General features: G+C 38.1%; 1 protein-coding gene across 1 annotated transcript in view; it reads right to left on the bottom strand.

The window, feature by feature from the left end:
• Positions 1 to 201: 201 nt before the first annotated feature.
• Positions 202 to 21,307, bottom strand: part of RNF217 (ring finger protein 217) — a 62,177-nt gene continuing 41,071 nt past the window's right edge. The window contains exons 3-6 of the mRNA XM_086744413.1: positions 20,640 to 20,804; positions 11,655 to 11,856; positions 4,159 to 4,230; positions 202 to 1,963 (exon numbers count right to left, since the gene is read on the bottom strand). Coding sequence (XP_086600539.1) covers positions 1,890 to 1,963; positions 4,159 to 4,230; positions 11,655 to 11,856; positions 20,640 to 20,804 — 513 coding nt within the window. The 3' untranslated portion in view covers positions 202 to 1,889. The remainder of the gene's footprint in view (positions 1,964 to 4,158; positions 4,231 to 11,654; positions 11,857 to 20,639; positions 20,805 to 21,307) is intronic.

Below are 21,307 nucleotides of genomic sequence, written 5' to 3'. Positions count from 1 at the left end.
CAAATGGAAATATTAAGTACTTGTTGACTACTATGATGTGTTTGTACACACTGTTTCAACAAGAAAAAAAAAAACAAAACAAACAAGAAAACAAAACCAGAAGCTGACAGAAAACAAGCAAACTAGCCAACTATGGTAAGTTGATATTTGTGTTTCCAGGTAAACAAAATTCATCGGCTGCTTCTACTGAGGCTTTGAAGTCAAAGTAAGTATCTTATAGCAGTATTACATTGGTGGGGCAGAATACTATTTACTTAAAAATTACAATGAGATTCACATTAAATAACAATTTTCAAAGAAAGCGGTGCAAAGTACATCCTCTCCTGCTATTTGTGGGACTAAATTCTGAAGTCTGTAGACTCTTAGGACATTGTCCATCTTCCTGCTTCCCCTTCTCCCTATATACACACACACACACACGTGTCTTCAAACACACACGCTGAAAAAAAAAAAAGTACCTTCACAGTACAAATCTAATCTTCTTTTCTTTAAGATCAGCTTGTATTTTTAAAGTATAAAGTAGATATTTCTCTTATTCAGTTCCTTTCTTTCTTGTTTCAGTGTTCTGCTTACACAAATTTATTTTATTAGATTTTTAAGTTATAGTTGTATGCTAAATTTGGATTATAACTAAAAGTTAAAAAATTCTCAGTAGCTGGTTCCTAACACTCTCTTGTGGTGATGCACTGAAAAAGACATCTGGTAGCAAATAGTGGTACTCTGAAGTTCAGAAAAAAGAACAAGGATAGCTAGTCTCTTCAGGTCTGTAACGTGCCAGGAAGAGAAACACTGGAAGCAGAGAATAAGAATTAAATGGTCTCCAAAGAATTCATGACCCCTTCCCTTACCTAAAGTTTTCCTCATGAGACCTCAGTGGATGCTTTAAGACTTATGTAGCCTACTTAAACCAAACAAACAAAATTTGCTACTTCAGTTATAAAATTTCATCAACTTTATCTTCACGCAACCAGTGTGTAGCATGTGTATTATATGCCAAATCAGAACAGAAGAGCAGGTTTCCAGCTTCCCTGCAAACACATTTCCTTGTATGTTCTGCATCACACTTCAGGGGTATCTTGGGACAAAAGAGGCCACTGATACTTCTTGTTATCTAAACCCTTCAAATTTTTGCTGTACTGGGAGAGTTTCAAAATGCTGTATTCTAACAAATCTGCCACCCTCCCCCAAGTACTATTGTCATAAATTAAATACTGAATTGAAACCAATCAGCACATTTTAAGTATCACAGAGCTTCAATACTAAGGATATTTCCCTCTGAGGCCCTGAAGTCTGGCGGTGGCAATCCACACTCTTGCCCACTAGCAGGAGGACTCAGAAGAGAACCAGCTGTCGTGCTCTGGCATGTGACGGGGTTTCGGTATGCTGAACAGAATGCTGTGTGATGGAAGTTATTTACAGAAGTAGTTTTTAATACCAAAAGTAGTATGCTCAGTATACAGTGAGAGTCCAAACACTTCTAAGCATTTCCCCCTTAAAGGCCGACACTGAAGTTAAACGTAGCACATGTTAGCAGTTAAATGCTTTCTTCACAGGCCAAATCGGTAGTCGAGTTGTGGCTACAATACAGACTTTGATTGTCTAGTTCAGAAACTTAGACCCAAAAAACTCCTCCAAAGTAATAATTAAAAAAAACCCCAAAACATTTAAAAAGCAGCAGTCAGGGGGCCCATCTTGTTCAGAGTGCACCAGAGCAAAGAGGCTTTCTGGTCTGCAGTAGTGTTTTCGGCTGAGGGAAGACGGCAGGAGATCCCCCATTCTTCTTCCAGGGCGGTGGCTTTGACGCTGTTACCAGCACTGTATTGCTCTGTTGCACAAAGCGCGTACAGCCCATGCAGGACCAGCTCAGTTCAGGTGAGTAAGGTCCATCCTTACCAGGGCATACCTGTCCGTGACCTTTTCCTCTGCTTTTTACAAAGGCAATATATAGGAAACACAAATAAACCTGCCAAAAGAAGAAAATAAGAAAACCACAATTAAATGCAATCTTTGTGCGGGCACTGTGTTCTTTCAATGTACGTAGAGTATTCAGACGCAGCTTTCCACGTCTCAAGAGAATTTAGACAAGGCATTTGGACAAGCAGAAAAAATATCAGCTTGCAACAGTGTCTTCGGTAATGAGTGAAGCTACACCTTCTGTTTACTTTACAACAAATTCCCACTAACTCTACTCTCATATCTGACAAATTAATTCCTGAACCATGCTGTTTTGTACAAGAAACAAACTTAAAACTTTCAAAAGCACTTTGACAATCCTTAGACCTAAACCAAAGCCTGATTTAGCTAAACTAGTTTTCAACCAATTTCACAGGCAGAGGCAGCATGTTACAGCTTTACTTTTTTCTTTTAATTATTGTTTATTTTTACAAACATCCTCATCTATTGTGAAGTAATACCAAATGTTTATCCTTTCCTGGGCATGGAATTATTTATTCTTAGAAGTCTTTTGAGAGAAAGGAAGCTGTAAAAGGAAAAATAAATAAATCAGATTTATTAAAGTGAAAAATAGTTTTGTCATAAGAGGTATTCTTTCAAACTCAAATAAGAAGCATCTCCCCTTTTCTCTTGCCACCAGCTGACTGAAATGGTGAAATATCTTCTTTTCAGACATCACTACAGTAACAAATATAACAAAAGGCTACTACAGTCACCAGGGTCTTTGCTTGGCTCAACAGCCTTGTAAATGGTGTAAAATAGTTTTCAGCTATGATACTGAGATTACTTTAACAGCTGTGTTGGCAGTAAATATTGCTGTAATTACCTGAAAACCAAAACTTCCCTATAAATAATCAATGTTTTTGGAGCTGCTCATACTGCTCTTCTTGAACATATCTTATCCAACCATACCTCAGATGGTATTTCAGTGGCATACTAGGTACTCTTGCTATTATTGCTATTGTATTACTACAGAACCCTCTTAATTTTTAATATAAGCCAAAGAGTGGGTTTTTTCCAGCATAGATTATATCCGACTGATAAACAAAATAAGCTTCACTGGCATTAAAAAGTTTTTATTACCTATATTTTTAGCATTAAAATGCCACTAAAAATAATAAATGTTAAAGATGGCTATCTCTATATATAGATATCTTCAGTGAATCCCACTCAGAATATTGATATAGGAAAAAAGATATGCATTCTTAGCCTAAATAATTAAATTAATAGCAATATTCCTTATTTGGCCAAATGTAGTCTAGAAAAGCTACGATCGTACTTTGATTATATGTTGATTGGTTATGTACAATCTTATTAATGTAACTATGCTGGTATATTTTTGATTTATTTTATCAAAATAAAGGTGTCACATCCCAACATGCCTCAGGGCTGGGCATATATTGCAAATTTTCAGTGGAGTAAGTAGTTTGGTGAAGAGTTATGAAGTAGCAGCATGACCCCCGATTGACATATTACTGCCAACATAAATAGTGGATATGCACTTACATGAGCAAAATTATACATTTATCGTTACAGCTTGTTTCATTTCTGGGAGAATCCAGTTAAGCCAGGCAAAGAGCAGATTTGCTAGAATAACTACATCCACATTAATGCAACCACATTAACAGAGCTTTGATACTGTATCAAATGAGTTCACAGTACTGTTTTTTTAAAGTTTTTTTTGTGATGGAATCCAATTTGGCAGCCTATACTCTGAATCAGATTTTAAGATTGTCTCATCTCAGTTTGCTGCTTTGTTGTTGTTGCATCCTCAAGCTGGAGGACTCTTGACACTATGCCTAGTGCCCCAAAAATCTCATCATGCACATTGCAAACACCTTAGAATTATGGTCTATTGGGGTGATTAAAGGCGGGGTCCAAGTCAGCCAGTCCTCAGCACTAGGTTTTAATTACTCTGGCCTTTTTACTAGTTAAACTATACTAGTTAAAAGATTTTGATTCAGAAAAGCTTTAACAACCAAATAATTGGGAAAAAATAATAAAGCTAACAGGCATCAACTGCAAGTAAGAAGAAGCATTCTAAAACCAAATTTTTTTAGAAAGAAAACTCATGTGCTTTATGCTAAAACAGTACCTATAAAGTTTTTGCTTTGTGTCTGTCTCTTCAAGATGAAAATAGTGAGATGTCATACAGAAAGTCACTGTAAAATGAGAATCAGACTCATTCATATATGTAACTCTTACCTATTACAACAGCTATGGCTCCCAGTGCCAGTCCCAGAACCAGTATTAGGGGTGTAATGAGTAGTTTTCCAGCTGAAACACACAATTCATTAATCAATTCAAAGTAAGCATTTTATTTTTCCCTTTCCAACCATCCATAAATATTTCGATATCAGACTCCCAAAAGCTGGTTCACTTTTTTAATACCTTACCAGGATTCCTACTCGTAAATTCATCCTATAAATCCAGCTAGGAGCTATCACCACTCAGCCAGCTCTCTGCACACATTTCTCTCTGCCCTCTTCACCCACCACAACTCTCTGAGTACAGCTCATTTTGTACATTAACAGTTAGGTTGCATTTACTTCTGTTTCCATTCTGAAATCCCTCAGGCATTGACAGGAATGCCATCGCTATAAAGCTATGATCATTTGGCTTCTCTGGAATCCTACTGTACAGCAACCACCCTGGAAAGATGCCAAGCAAACCAGCATCTTGGAGTGTATAGGTTAGCTCAAGGCGATGAGACCATCACCTCTAAATATGCTCCTGCTTGCTTTAAAAGGCTATGGTGAAGTCCTCATGTACAGCTATGATTTAGGTCTAAGTCAAACCACAGCCAAGTCTATTTTGGATCAACATTTAAAAGGATATGTTGTTGCTCTTACATGATTAAGGCAGCTAGATTCTGCAGCACACAGGCTAGAGCATAAGACACTCAGAACAAATGAAACGTGCTCATATTCTTTATTTCTGCTGAGTTAATGATCTGTAGATTCAACCCTGTAGAAATGCAGGGTTCCTTCTGAAACACTTAAGTTGAAAATGAACTTTGAATCCAAGTTATCTTTCTCGTGTTGCATGCTTTCAACTAAATGGCAGGATCTCCTTGGCTGTGTTGGCTGAGCAGATGGATCAAAGATGGCACTTGTCTCAGCTGTTTGAAAATGCAGCAGGGCAGGCATTTTTACTGATGCGCCAGCAGTGTGATCAGGCAATTGAAATTAAGCAGTTCTCTAAGTTAAGCATGTGTTTGAAGGATCACCTCTGGAAAGGCAGGAAAAGTGAGTTTGTTACCTCTCTCTTCCCTGCCCTTCCTTCTCTCAAGTCACTTGTATCAGATTTCAGTAAATGGATTACTTCATTCAATAATGATGTAAACCTCTCCATTACCTGAGCCACTAATTTGGGCAGTCTGAGGGAAAAATGAGATATTTTGGAAATATTTACAGCAGTTAAATTCATTGGTCCTTTTCATGCTTTGTTTTGATACCTTTTAAATTTCATAGGAGTGTTATGGGTGGGAAACATTAATTCCTAGAAGGAAAAAACAAGTAAATATTATTGGTATTACTCTAGTTGCTAGGCATCCTGATGGTAGACCTTCTTGGGACTCCACTGCACTGCATTCTAGACAAACAGAGATTGTCAAATTAATTATTCAAGTGTAGACAGGAGAAGGAATGCAGCGTGATGGAAAACCAAGAAAAGTCCATAAATGAGCAATTAAAAACATTTAAAAACATTACCAGAGCCTTTAACAATTTCAAAGCAAAGCTTATAAAAGATTGTGTTAAGGTATGAACTCTATTAATAACCATGTAAATAGAATGTTAGAAAATTGTGGTTTGGTACCAAAATTATTAAAAATTTAAACCACTGAACACAGAAACAGAGCGTGCAGAAAGGGCTAAGCTAGCTTTTGACTGGAACAATTTCTTGAAGACAAAGAATGGTTCCTAAGCTAATTCAGTTTAAGAACTTGTTTACTTACATTTGACAAACTAACTCAGAGCTGATATAAAGCATGAATGAGTGTCTTTTTCTTTCTGCCTGTGAATATGAAGTTGTGAGCATTGTGTAGATCCAAGATCTTACAGGCTAAAATGACCTTTCATTGTCATGGCAGAGTATCTTCCTTTGGTTACCAATGCATTCTTTCTAAAGGTTAAACTTCAAAATCAAACCAAAATACCTCTTCTCCTTATATATCTACCACATTTAAATCCTTTCTCTTTCTTTACTTCTGTAAACTAAAATTAAAGGACAAGTTCACACAAGGTGAACAAGACTTGCGCAAGTTCCATTAGGCAAGAATACAAACAGCAGCAATCACTGCACAGTGGCAGATATGTACCTTTTGCCCCAATCATTTTTATCAGCATTGTATGAAACAATCATAAAATGCTCAATTTTACACATCTGAATTGAACTTAACTTTATATCCAGTTCCAGTTTGACACACATATTGTGAAGGATTATGAGGCTTTTAATCAGGGAAGGAATTGTGACACACCAAGAAATGCTGCTGAGACTAACGACCTTTATTGCAGGCACTAAACTTCCCAAAGATCCACTCTCCTATGTCTGTTAGCTCCGAGACTGCTAGCAGAGAGAGCAAATGTAAAACTTGCCTCAGAGCTGAATAAAAGTTTGGATCATTAGTCCATGTGGTGAACTCAGCAGTAGGTTGTGACAGTCAGTTTGGCAATGTTTAAAGCTAGTTTCTACAGATAAAAAGAAATGGTTGTAAATAGAACAAGACTAAAAAGGGAACTTTTTTACAGTTCTACTCCAATTAACAGTAGACAGTTTCTCTAGTGGGTTACTCAGCATGAGAGGTAATCTAAACTGTATTTACAGGTGTCTCAGAAGGGTTGCATTATTTGTGATACAGAGAAAGAGGTTTTTCTGCAAAATGAGGAAACGTTAGGGAAACACGAGAGAATATTTTTCGCTTGCATAACTTTGGGTTTGCTTGTGGTTTTTAGGGTAATATACAGAAAGCCTTAAATTCTTGGAGAATTCTTTGTCACGTAAAAAGTAAATACACTAGTTTTAGAATACAAATTTAATCCCTACTATATGAGAAATAAAAGGTTTTGTTTTCCAGACATATCATTATATGTTTAAGCAGCAGAGCCACTAAAAGTATCTACTTACAAATAAAACAGTCATATCTATGTAGATTTAAGTTCTAATACAAGTTTGCATCTATTTTTAAAGAGTCCTATCAAGTGTACATAGGAAACTTCTTACAAATCAGACCGACTTAAATGATAAAGTTGCTAATGAAGGTTGGATCCTAGAAATGCATGCTTCCTTCTGCAGTGCTCAAAGTCCTGCATATATAAAGTGAATCTTGCACGCTGGTTTGGGAGTGGAGTACATGTCAGTCATATCAGAAAACATGCTGCTTTCCAAATCCTATTTGAAATGCTGTTTACCATGCAAAAATTTTCATTTTTTTTTAATAGCAATTGATTTTGAATATAATATACCCAACTGAATTCAAGTGGTACTTAAGTGGCACCTCAAGTACATTTAAGACAGCTGAACATGTTTTCCCTTTCTGTGGATTTCATCACTAATTTAGTTATAACCAAACATTCTGCTATTAACAACATAGCCAAACAATTACTATGAAAATGAAATATCTAAGTGTGCTGGGAGTGAAAGATAAAAGCAATTTCACTTTACTGTACTGGTCACAGGACAAAGTTTCTCTAAGAAATATGCTAGCTAAATAAGGTAGAGAAATGTCAAATTGAGAGACCATTTCTGCTCCCACTCTATTTTTTTCTCCCTGTGATTTCCATTACCTTTACAAAATCACTGGTTTATGAAGAAAAGTATGTTCAAATTTATGCTGCCATAAATCCTTTTCCCTTATTTTTATTACAGAACAACTTGAGATGGTAGGGACAAACACTTGCTTCTCAACAGAAACCATCGTAGCATGCCAGCCTGCCATGAAGTGTTCTTTCCCTTCTACACACTCCACCCACCTGGATTTAGTAGAAACAAGCCAAAAAATCTTCACTGCACAAGGCTACAAAATCACCATGTTTACTTAAATCAGTATTTCTTCTCCATAGCAAGAAAGCAAAAAAAAAAAAAAAAAAAAAAAGTCACAGAAGAAAATCTACCAACAACTCGCCAGTCTCCAACTGACAGCCAAGATAATGTCCTCTTCATTTCCACTATTTAGCTAACTAGCAGAGGTATTTTACTATAGGAAATCCATCCTTTATTTCCTGCTACATGTTTCTAAAATTTAGAGACTATGCTTCTAATGGCTTATCTCTCTGCTACTGTCTCCTCTTTCTAATGTCATCTGCTGACTCTCACAATGGAACCAAAATCCAGGTCTGTACAGTAACACCTACTGACGATAATGCTCCCCTCTTGCCTGATAAAGCCTTAATGTATTTACATTCACGGTTCTAGCTACCAGGACATCTCTGAGCCTAGGCGTGATCCCTAACTGGAATTAAACATTTCTGGATTTTCAACTTGATCTTAAATGATTAAGACTAGGAAGCTTCAGTTCAAAACAAAACAGAAAAAAAAAAAAGTATCAAAGCTCACGACAAAGAAGAATCTGATGAGAAGTCTATAAAAGAAAGATGTAAGAAGGTAAGCAAGCTATTAGCAAGCTATTATTATTTACTAATTTTCATGATAACAGAAGTAACCAATAAAATTATCAGGAATCAATCAAAAAAAACAATAGAGGAATGGAGTACTTTGTCCACATAAAGCACAGGAAATCCTACAGCCCCTACCAGAGATGTCGTGGAAGCCAAAACTTAAGAAATGTATGAACTGGTGAAGGATACATCTATTGATAGTTATTAGACAAAGGTTCAGATAGAAAACTTAACTAGGGAAGCATCTAAAACAATGATTACTGGAAACAGACAGGGAATTAAATCTTTCTAATTGACCACTGTTGGAGACAAACTCACTAGGAAGACCTTTATACTCACCCAGTGAACAGGCACAGATCAATTCTCTTGAAGTTTTAGAAAGACAGCTGATCTTGCCAAATTTCACTCATTCAAAATGGCAGAATCCATAAACTGAACTGACACTGTATCACAGTTAGGGATCATGCAGTCTCGAAAGAAAAATGTCAGTAGATAGAATCTTACAACAACATAACGCCTTCTTTAAAAAAACATGTGCACACCCACCTGTGTGCTTGTGGAAAAAAGTAAAAAACTCTAGACTGCCTCACATATACTAATCATCGCCAAAATCTAATCCAATGGAGGAAAGCAGTGAGTTGATTTCCTGAATTCTTATCTGATGTAAATTGTTTAAACTTTTATTTTTTTATTTTCATGTGAGAGTTCTGTTATGGCTCTGAAGCATTTTGGTAGTTATTCATAAAGTGTATCAGGATCAGTATTAAAATGTAGAGCTTCGGGATGACAGGGATTTAAGGTCATGAGTATCAATGCAGAATTCTTTGAATCACTGTCAACTTGGGTGTTAACAAGCTATTGTAAAAATGAGGGCAATTGGTACATGTTCTGGCAGGTTCAGCTAGCTCTGTCTCTATTAAATTGATGACCATTCCTGTGAGAAATAACACTGCATGACAGAGGTAGTCTTGGAGAGAAAATTTTAATGGAAAAACCTATGAGAAACTTAAGATGAGGCTTTAAGATCTGCTAATCTTTCTTGGTTTACTAATTAAGGCAAACCACAAGTAAACTTGCAAACAGGAAATGAAAGTAAAGTAACGTATACTTTTTCTATGTGTTTTTTTTTTTATAAATATGAGCATATATATCTTCAGCATTGAACTTTAACTCATATATGCAGTTCCACATTCCCTTACTGCCAAGTCACTGTTTGCAAACAAACTAATTTTCTTTCTTACTAGTAAAAACTGTTTCTTTTAAAAAGGAAAAAGTTGAGTATTATTGTTTCCTAAAACAACAAACAGGGAAAATAGAAAATAATTTTAATAGTAGTTATGCACATGCAGTACATGCATCTGTATTTTGGACTTTGTCTGTGGCATTAAAACATGTCAACTGCATATTCAGATATCTTACGTGTAAGCCATTATAAAAATTAAGACAACAGTAACATATTTTTTGGCTGATTTATGTTGTGATAAAACCCACTTATTTTATATTTCTATCTCCACTCTATATAGAAGGTTTCATCTTGGAATAAGGTTACCCATGATTCTGCATGTGAGCAGCACAGGCTTGGTAATGCCTCTGAGCACAGACCCTGGCTATCACAGATACTAATTCCACCAAACGTACCAAGATCCGTTTTAAAATAGCTTACATTGTTTGCCATTGTGGCTTTTGCTAAAAGCTGTTCCAAAACCTTACTAAGAGCTTTGAAACAGTTCTTTAATTTTAAGTCAAAATTTATTAATGAACAGTGTATATTCATGTGTTCTAGTGTCAGCACTGTCTTAGATCTTCTCACACTTTGGAATTTATCTCTACTGAATGTATCAGAGTAGGCACATCCAATCATTTTGAACTTTTATCCACTTTCCTATTTATTTCTGTATCTTTAATTTACTTCTCTCATTAAGTTTGTTCTAAAGCTTTGCAAGTTCCTAAGGTCAAGCTAATGTGCCTGGATGACTTATTGTCATTTGTTAAACAAGCATTCCAGGTTTGAGAGTCTCCCACAACTTTGCAGAGCAGCAAGATTGGCATTCTTATTACCAGGCCTATGTGTTTGTGTGCCAACTCTTGTATTGCTCTAAAACAGAAATCACCTAGCTTTCTTACTGGAAGATGTTTGGCTCAGGAGTATTGTTTTCAATGTAGGTCTGCTGACTTCTATTTCCATGTGTCCAGTCTCTTATCTTTACCTCTACATTCAACATCACTGATTGATAAGCTCAAAGCATTTCCTCATTCTAGGTGAATTCCAAATCTCCTGCAATTTCTATGCTTTAATTCAAAGCACAAAAAGTCCTATTTTCCTTAATAGGTCCACAGTTTTTGACACTTAATACAACAATTTCCTATAGCTTTACAGGCTGTAGACTCACTACAATGACTGAACTTTATTACCTTATGTGTGATCTTGCATAATCTACTTTGTTATCGATTTTTCTTGTGCTTCTGTAGGTTAAGACAGGTACACATCTGGTTCAAAAGCAAACTAGGAATGCCTTTTTTTAAAAAAAAAAAAAAAGTCAAGCTTTTGGTATCATATTCCTGCAAGACAAATGGAATGCAGGAATATGTATTTTGTTTTAAGCTGGATTTTATCTGAAACAAAGCTAACGGTTAAGAGAGAAGTGTCTTGCTATTTAAATGGGCAAACCTGAGTTGCTTTGGTTTTTCAAACCCAGATCAGGTTCAAATCCAAAAAATGCTTATTCGAATGGATCCTTGACACAGAGGTTCATTTAAAAAAGGTTGCTGCTCTGATCCATTTCTCCTATATGCTCTTGGAATAATGATTGCAGCCAGTAACATGCATATTGTCAGTATTTTTCCAGTTTGCTTACATATTATTAAAAAGCATTAGGAAACAGAAGCTATTAGAAGAGGACACAACACTTATTCATACCTAGTCCAGGGAGTGCAAATGCTACATATTTGAAAAACAGCTTTTACATAACCAAACGACAGGCTGCCTATCCAGTACTTTAAACCACTAGTTTTTATTTAACTATTACCCTGCCCACCCAGTCACCTCATTGTGCAGCACTCCACAAGGAACATTTATCCACTCACCACAGACAGAGCCTCGCACTAATCTCCTCAAATGTGGTCTCTCGGGGAGGTAGCGGTATTTGCATCCAAAGATACTGAGGTTTGATGTGTGATCTCCGAAGAACCGGAGCTGGCGGTATCTCTCCCCACAACGGTAACAGAAATTAGTGTTACACTGTGAACAGGTCATGTGGTCACATCCTTCTGTTCTCTGGATATGGATCTGTATGAGTGTATGAGTGGAAGAAAGAGAAAAAAAAAAAAAAAGAAAAAGGAAATATTATTTTTCCCCTTCCTAAGCACAGGAAAGTAGGCACTACCAGGTACAATCCATGCATCAGATGAAAAGACACCGCAAGCAACCCCCTGCTTAACTCAACATTTGCATTAATTAATACTGAAGCTATCCCAAGGAAAAAAAAAATGTTTTTTAAGGCATGTTTCACAGCATCAAATATAAGTTATAGTTGTTTCCAGATTTCCATACATAATTTTCTATATAATTCTCCTTCTTCAAATACTCCATTTATCAGACGAGAATCTGAGTGATCCTTGCCCTTACTGAAAACTTGTTTTTACTACTTAGACACATTAGCACAAAACTTTATTAAAAATAAAAGCAGCACACTAAATATAGTTATGAACTCTGCTTGACCCCTCCATGGACGGGTTTCTCTCTTGAGCCACCTGTGTCCCCACTCCCTTTCCCATTACCATCACAAATTGATTTGGCATTTTGTAATAACAGCAAAGCCTTTCTAGCACTTAAGAGTGAATGATTTGAAATGTATGGGGTGGGTTGGTTTTTTTTTTTGTAAAAAAAGAAAGATTACACAAACAGTATAAAAGAATGGCACTAAGCTTTCATAACGCCCGTAGCACATGGCATCTGTCTGCTGTTCACCTGCACGAACTCACTCTACTCCTGTATCTCCATGTACTCTTCCGCAAAACTCACACATTTACCTACTTTGCACAGATTCGGTAAGGCTTCGGTTTCAGTTAACAGTTCTGAGAGTCTTAGAAGAGAGAGTAATTCTAGGGCCGAGTATTTCACTAAATCAACTACGATCACATAAGTAATTCTAAATCTTGAAAACTAAAAATACAGCTAACAGGCTGCTAAACACACACTTTTGCTAGCTCACAAAATTGCTGAAGACCCTCCCTGTCCCAAGACCATGCTCCACAGTGGCAGGGCAGATAAAGTTATAATTGAGGTTGGAAGTGACCCTTGGAGGTCATCTATTTTAACCCCTAGCTCCAAGCTGGGCTGACTTCAAAGTCAGATCAGATTGCTCCAGGCCTTGTCCCACTAGATTTAAAAAATTTCCTAGTATGGTTACGTCAGTCTTTTCGAGCAACCTGTCCCACACTTCATCACTCTCCCCAGGAATATTTTTTTTCTTGCATTCAATGGGAATTTTACTTAATGAAACCTGTGATGAATGAATACCTCATGAAATTCTTATCCATATCTGCATGTATTTATTTTGCAGGGAGGTACAGCTAAAGACAAGACATCAGCACTAGTGGCCCTGCAAGAACCAGAGATGCTGAAAGCTCAGGAATAACTAAAGCCTCCCACCTCAAGGGATGCTTGTGACTCTCCTGGGGTTTTTTTACATTCTTGAGAGAGTCAAGCATGTTTGCACTCTGGTACTGATCAAGGTTCATCTGGGATCAGAGAAATCTCGCCCATGTGAACAGCTGCTGAAACTGGCACTTTATACGTGTAACAAAGCGATGTTTTCTACCAGCAGTACTTTTGAAAAAAGATTCACAGTAGATGTAGGTAAACAGTAGCTCCAAGTACACCTAACAACACCCTTGTGCAAATGACAGCCTTCTCAATTTATATTTCTACATTTCGAAATGCTTCCTTTAAGCAGAAGAGGGAAAAGACATTCACAAAAAAAAAAAAAAAGAAAAAAGGACTGGGCTATAAAAGATTACTCTTGAGTGGGCAAGTAAGGGACTTGCATTCATCTCCTAGAAGGGAGACCAAGCAGTTATGCCCTGCTACCTTGAAGAAGTCTGCTGTTTGGTTTATCTGTGTCATTCCCTCACCTCTATCACAGGTGTCTGTTTTCCACATGCACCTGAAAAAATACCATTGCTGATGAGCTTTATAAGCTACATGACTTCAAAACTTTCACATTTAAACATTTCCTGCAACTGAGATGGAAAAGAAAAAAGTCTACTCATTATTATACCAACTTAAGCATAACTTCTAAGTTACACACTATTTTCCTTCTAAAATGCCTAATGTCAGTTTGACTTTTGCTTTTACTTTCCAGGTTTTTATACAAAAAAAGGTTGACCTTACTCATGGAAAAAACAGTTTATTTCATTTAATCCCTAAGTGATTAGCTTCTATTGAAATTAAGGAATTTTAATTCCGAATTGTGGAGTTTGCACATAGGGCCTCAGTGTATTTTAAGACATTAACTGTAAAATTTAATTCCAGTTAATTTTTTCAGGGGACTGAAATTCAGAAAACAATTACATAAATTTTGTTATTTTAGAGGTACCTTCCCTTATCTGCTGATTCAGTGATATATCTCCATCTTGAAAATGTAAACGAGGGAATTAGATTTTATGAGATTAATGTAACTGGTTTTTTTTCTCTTCAAATCAAGACTGTTGAATTCTCCTCTACCTTCTTCAACTTACCAACTCAATCTATTAAGTTACCATCTGTCCTAATGAAAAATCTTTACAAGCCTAGAGCCTGTAAAAACCCTAGATGTAAACACTAATACCAAACTACTTCATATTTCAAAAATTAAGTTATTTGGTAGTAACAACTTCAAGAAGCTGCTGGCAATAGCTTTATATATTCTACCTTCAACATCTTTCAGAATTACCCACCTTTTGGACACCGCCCACCATCCTTCTACCCACACTCTCCTAGAAGCATCCCAGCTCCAGTTAGCCAGGCACCACTCCAGACACTCCTAAATCTACTTGTTTCTGCTTTAAATCCTCTAGACATACTGTCCTCTTAAAACACAAAAAAGTCGATGTAGGATTTCTTTTCTTACGGACACACATTGCAATTACCTGTACTTTATTGTTGCTTCTTCAAAAAGTATTAAAATATTTTTAGTCAATACTTATCTGCACATACATAACACTCTTCAAAAGCTGCAGATTTGGAGCACTGGGGTGTACTTGCCTTTTTTTTTTTCTGTTGCAAAAGACTTTTTTTTTTTTTAGTAAGGAAAGAATTCATCAAAAAATCCCCAAAAATCTTAGATGTGGAGCTTGGACTTCCTATCATATGCACGCAGACTGACAATGTCAAATGAACTTTGCATGATTTGGTCAGCCTGCTTTCAAGTCTAAGACACAACATCTCACCAGGTCAACTTCAGCTCTAGTTCACACGGACGTGCCTTTCTCTCCTCTGGATAATCCGCTGACAGAGACGGATTACAAATCTATAGGTTGGGAAAGCTATCACCGATGGATCAGATATCAAACAAGTGTTCCTGCTGTACTGGCAATACCACGGCACACAGCAGGCAGCCGGGGGAACGCAGAGGGCTGGGAAGGCAGTTCGCTATAGTTAGCTGCAGCCGTGTGGGGTTCAGTGCCTTCTAACTGCAGGCTCCCCAGTAGCACAGTGGGGGTGGAGGAGGCAAGGTGAGAGCACAATGACTGCAAGCCCAGTTCTGCCTCCAAGCATTCAGTCCATGTTACTGGCTTCAACCTGCACCCAGAGCCTGCTGAAACCCAAAGACATACCCTCACCTTATGGGGATGGTTTAGAAAGCCAAGAACGGCTTCCAGAACAAGCAGGGTAAAAATTACACACCCAGAGCAAAGCAGAGAGCTCAGAGTCTTAAGGAAACAACTAAGGTAGCCCAGTGGCCAATTCAGACCCTCACTTACCCACTCTGCATGTTACATGCCCTCTCACAGAAGTCTTCTAGGGAAATAACTTCTCAGAGGTCTAAGGATGAGAGTGGCCATTTCACCTCTATTCCTTCTGAAGAAAATGTAGTGCAACAGCCTTATCCCTTCCAATACAAGCAAGGACTTTCCAAAGGATGAGAAATAATTCACAGAGCACCTCCAAAAACTATGACCTGAGTTATTTGGTAATGCTTGTATTAATCAGAATAGTGAATTCACAGATGAGAAGTACATAATCTTGATTTGCATTGACATCCTTGTTTACTTAAACTTCTGCAGCTGTTCAAAGCTTTCAAAGCTCGAGCTGCTGTTTGGCATTTCCTCAGTGTTGTTTCTGAAATCCCTGGTAAGACAACACCAAGATGAAATACTTCCTTGGTCTGCTGTACTGTAAAAACACTTGTGGAAAAAAGCCATTTTGCTGCAAATATTTTGTCGCAGGAAACTGTAAAAAATAAAACCCTAAACCAGTAGTGGGCAAAGACTAATAAGGCTAATAAGATTAATAAGACTAATCAGGTTTTATGAAAGGCATCTAATAGTATGTAGCAAATTTGCACTCATTAGCTAGCTCCCTCTAGAACAAGAGCAGCACTTTCTGGACAAGTCTTATTGAGAAAAATGGTTTATGCTGAGTTTCTCAAAATAGTGTACAATAATTTGGGAAAGATTCTATTAAAAACAAAAAAATGTCAAAATTAATTTAAGATATAGTTTTAAATAAGAGGCATTTTGTAATATTTCCATACTGACAAATAGTCACAAAATGAACCTACAATTATGTATTTTGACATTGTGTAACATTTTTATTTGCTTATGTAAGCATATCTTAAAGAGAGCAGGTAAATAAAAGTGATTTCTATTAGGTGCACTAAAGCTGTGTCCACCTACAGGAAAAAGTAATCAGGTTTACACTTATTTAGAATCATAGAATGGTTAGAGTTGGAAGGGACCTTCAAAGGTCATCTAGTCCAACCCCCCTGCAAGAAGCAGGGACATTCCCAACTAGATCAGGTTGCTCAGAGCCTCATCCAGCCTGGCCTTGAACGTTTCCAGGGATGAGGCCTCCACCACCTTTCTGGGCAACCTATTCCAGTGTTCTAGAACTCACATTGTAAAAAATTTTTTCCTAATATCCAATCTAAATCTACCCCCCTCTATTTTAAAACCATTATCCCTCATCCTATCGCAACAGGCCCTACTAAACAGCCTCTCCCCATCTTTCCTGTGGGCCCCCTTGAGGTACTGGAAGACCGCTATCAGGTCTCCCCAGAGCCTTCTCTTCTCCAGGCTGAACAGCCCCAACTCTCTCAGCCTGTCCTCATAGGAGAGGTGCTCCAGCCCTCTGATCATCTTCGTGGCCCTCTTCTGGACCTTCTCCAGCTGGTCCATGTCCTTCTTGTGTTGGTGGCTCCAGAACTGGACACAGTACTCCAGGTGGGGTCTCACCAGGGCAGAGTAGAGGGGGAGAATCACCTCCCTCGACCTGCTGGCCACGCTCCTCTTGATGCAGCCCAGGATGCGGTTGGCCTTCTGGGCCACAAGGGCGCATTGCCGGCTCATGTTGAGCTTCTTGTCCACCCAGCACTCCCAAGTCCTTCTCCTCAGGGCTGCTCTCAATCCATTCCCCGCCCAGCCTGTATTTGTGCTTGGGATTGCCATGACCCAGGTGCAGGACCTTGCACTTGGCCTGATTAAACTTCATGAGGTTGGCATGGGCCCACCTCTCCAGCCTGTCAAGGTCCCTCTGGATGGCATCCCTCCCTCCCGGCTTGTCAACAGCACCACACATCTTGGTGTCATCGGCAAACTTGCTGAGGGTGCACTCTATCCCACTGTCCATGTCGCCGACAAAGATGTTGAACAGGGCCGGGCCCAACACGGACCCCTGAGGGATGCCATTCGTGACCGGTCTCCACTTGGACATTGAGCCGTTGATCACCACTCTCTGCATGCGGCCACCCAGCCAACTCCTTATCCACCGAGTGGTCTGTCCATCAAACCCATGCCTCTCTAGTTTAGAGAGAAGGATGTCGTGCGGAACTGTGTCAAAAGCTTTGCACAAGTCCAGGTAGATGATATCCGTTGCTTGTCCCTTGTCCACCGATGCTGTCACCCCATCATAGAAGGCCACCAAATTGGTCAGGCACGATCTACCCTTGGTGAAACCATGTTGGCTGTCACCAACCACCTCCTTGCTCTCCATGTGCCTTAGCACGGTTTCCAGGAGAATCTGCTCCATGACCTTGCCAGGCACAGAGGTGAGGCTGACCGGCCTGTAGTTGCCTGGGTCCTTAACAGTGCTGCTAGCATTCACTTTACAAAGTATTATGTTCTTTCAAAGCACTTACCAAATTCACTGAAAAACTTGTGAATACTCGCCTAAGGATCTGCCTGCATACACACACACACACCATAAGTGTTCCTGTTTTCTCACCTGCACGCCCTGACAAGATAATAATTGTGCATTCTACTTCTCTGTGGCACAGCTACTTAAAGAAAGAGTCTACGTGTGTATGTAATTATCTCCAGAAGACAGCTGTTAAGTATGGTCACAGCTTACATTGCAATCAGTATCACACTTTGCAAGTTACCAGTAATTTTACAAGTTACCTCAGTAAAGGAATTCTACCTCTACTGGAGTTTCTACCTTTAATTTCTGTTAGCTGCAGTTTTGGCATAAAGATTGAATACTAATATCTTAACAAAGTTTAATCTTGACTTTTCCTCAATCTGTTTGTCAATTTTGGCTGCTGCAAATTTTTAACTGAAACACGAAAGAGGTTCTTTAAATAGAATATTTATGCACACACCAAAATAAAATACATTGTCACCTGAAACATTGCCTAAGTGGATCTAGAAGGAGCACAAATCAAATAGTATTTTACCAACTCTGTTTCCTCTGTCACTGTTTTCTCTGTTTTATTTAGAAATATGGTAGTCATCTGATTCAATGTTACCTTATACAGAGGTTTGAGGGGGCAGGGCGTGGGTGGAGAGAGAGGCAGAAAAGTATGAGCTCCAATCCCCCCGACTCCAAATTGTTACCTCTTGGTATGTTTAACCTCATGTGCCCAGACAACTATTAATGCTTTGATGAAGAATGATGCTTAAGATTTTTTTTTTTGTATATAACTATTCAATAACTGATTAAGGGGAAAAAAAAAAAACAAACAAAAAACCACAAACTGTACTAACCGCTGTCCAAGTGGTTCTTTCGATTACTTGCTAGTTATAGATTTGATTTAAAAAACAAACAATGTGTTGATATAAACATTTTTGAGGTTGTAGGCAGGAAGAATTCTTTTCACCTCTGAAGAAAAAATAAAAAAAATATCAGGAGTTGGGGTAGCAATACAGTTTATGAAAAGGTTGAACTCCCTCTTCAATATTCACTTATAATACCACCTTACCAGAAAGAATCTGTTAACAAAGGTTCTTTTTCTGTGCTAGTTTTGTAACTTTCTACACTGCCTCCAACCATGCAGGTGGTTTTATTTTCTTTTGAGTAAGAAACAAAACTTAAAGTCTTTTTAGAGTTAGTAGCCAAACTCCTGCAACTTCAGGCTTCAAAATTAGTGATTTAACCTGCATAAGTTTCAAGCGTCCAGAGTTTTCTTTTGAAGATGGCAAAAACAATTGTATATTTGGTGTTTTAAGTTTAAAACTTAAGGACAAATACATTAGGGTTAGCAGTTTTAGTTTCTCTTTCCAGCTAGCAGCCCTCTTCCCCCTGCTTTTCCATATTCACACTTCTTTGCTTGGTGCATTTTCTTCTTTTTTTTTGGACAACTTATTTCAATAGTTACATCATTCACATTGTCATAAAATCTGAATCTGGACACAAGTCAAAGAATTAAAAATAAAACAGATACTTCTTCCCATTCCAAAAGGAATAAACTTCGTAAACTGAGTTTACTGTAAGATTTCCCAGAAAGTGAACACTTTTAGAACTGGCTCAAACCTATAAACTCTTACCAAACAGCAAGCTGTTAAAACTCTGTTCAAATGCCATGTGCGTGCAGGAGGAAAGGGTAAACAACCAACTGCTGATTTCAGAGCTTTCTGAATTTTTCCTAGTGTTTTGAAATCTTTCAATTTCAAGCTGTGGTGTCACAGGCATTTCTTTCCCCAAGACCAAAATAAGATACTGAGTAAATTGATAAACATTCTCTTATTTGCACAGGGTAAGGCTCAAAGGATGACAAAAGTATACTTTGGACATTTAAAAGTAAATCTTCCTATTCAACATTTATTTCCTACCAAATGTTCCAGTTTCCTTACTTTGTCCTCTCCATTGAGTAGGCATAGAGCAATAGGTAGGTTCAGATTAGGTACTCCCTTTCCAAAAAAAGCACGGTACCACCACGATGGTGCTCTTAAGGTTTTTGACTTACTACTCTGTCAGAAGCTGGAGATAAGGGCTGTGAAAAAGTAATGAACAAACATAATGGCCACCTTCATTAAGGGCAGCTGGGGCAGGGGTTTGCAGGACTGTTGCATCTCATTTGAGTAGTGGGAAATGTTTCCTATCCTGAAAGAGATTAATGATATTTTTGAGGTGTGGGACTGCACTTAAGTGTTGAAAAGTAAACTAATTCATGAGAAAGGATTGTGAAGAATTGACACTTAATCCTAAAAATTTCCAGTTTGGCCAAATCTTAACATCTCCCTTAGTTAACCTGTTGATAAGAGTACTTTCTGTCTTGCTCAGAAATTGAATTCACCAAGCTCTCTGGAAAACCTGACAAAGGGCATCACATTTCTCTAAAGCTTTATATTTCTTTAAAGTTTTATTTTAGGAATAACTTATTCTGTAACACATTCATTATAAGCATACATCGAAGACCCCTCTTATAATTTCCTTATTTTTTCTTTTACATGCAGAGATTCTGTAGAATCAGTGTGGGAACCAGCAAGTAAAACATCTGACCTATTTTTCTCAATGGGTCATTGACAAGAATCTGCACAGCAAGTGTGAATTCAATTTCCAATGCCAAGCAGAAGCTACAAATATTTACTTTAAATACATATTTAAACTGTTTGAAGCCACTACCTGCAAGCCAAGAGAGAGCAGCTTACCTTGCATTTTGGACACTTCTGGGCATTCCTCTGCCCATGTTCAATTTCGCTGGCCCAGTGACGCAACAGCTTGTCTCCCTTCTTGTATTCTTTGCAGTTAACGCCTTCATGCCAGGGAGAGTGGCACTTGAAACACCAGACAAATTGGCAAGATGGACACTGGATCTGCATAAATGAGAAAACACCACACATTTACAAGCTGGGTGCCAACCCAACTGAAAAGCCCGTTTTAAAAACGCTGCTCTTAAATTAAAAGAGTAGCTGCCCAGCAAAGGTCTAACAAGATGGGGAGAGACCGTTCAGTAGGGCCTGTCGTGACAGGATGAGAGGTAATGGTTTTAGAATAGAGGGAGATAGATTTAGATTAGATATGAGGAAAAAAAAAAATTTACCATGAGTGTTGTAGAACACTGGAACAGGTTGCCCAGAGAGGTGGTAGAAGCCCCATCCAGGCTGGATGGGGGTCTGAGCAACCTGATCTAGTTGGAGATGTCCCTGCTCCTTGCAGGACCTTTGAAGGTCCCTTCCAACCCTAATCATTCCATGATTCTATGATTCTAGCTCTTGAAATGTCTGTTTAAAAAACACATGAAGTTATGGAAGCTAACTTGTTCCTTTCCTTTTTTAAAAGAAAGAAAAATACAAGACTAATTGCTAAAGCCAGGAAA

This window comes from Chlamydotis macqueenii, chromosome 3 (assembly GCF_036417535.1).
Source record: "Chlamydotis macqueenii isolate bChlMac1 chromosome 3, bChlMac1.mat, whole genome shotgun sequence".
In the NCBI taxonomy this organism is placed as follows: Eukaryota; Metazoa; Chordata; class Aves; order Otidiformes; family Otididae; genus Chlamydotis; species Chlamydotis macqueenii.
The sequence above is the reverse complement of the archived record's forward strand: the minus strand, read 5'-3'. Positions and strand labels throughout refer to the sequence as shown.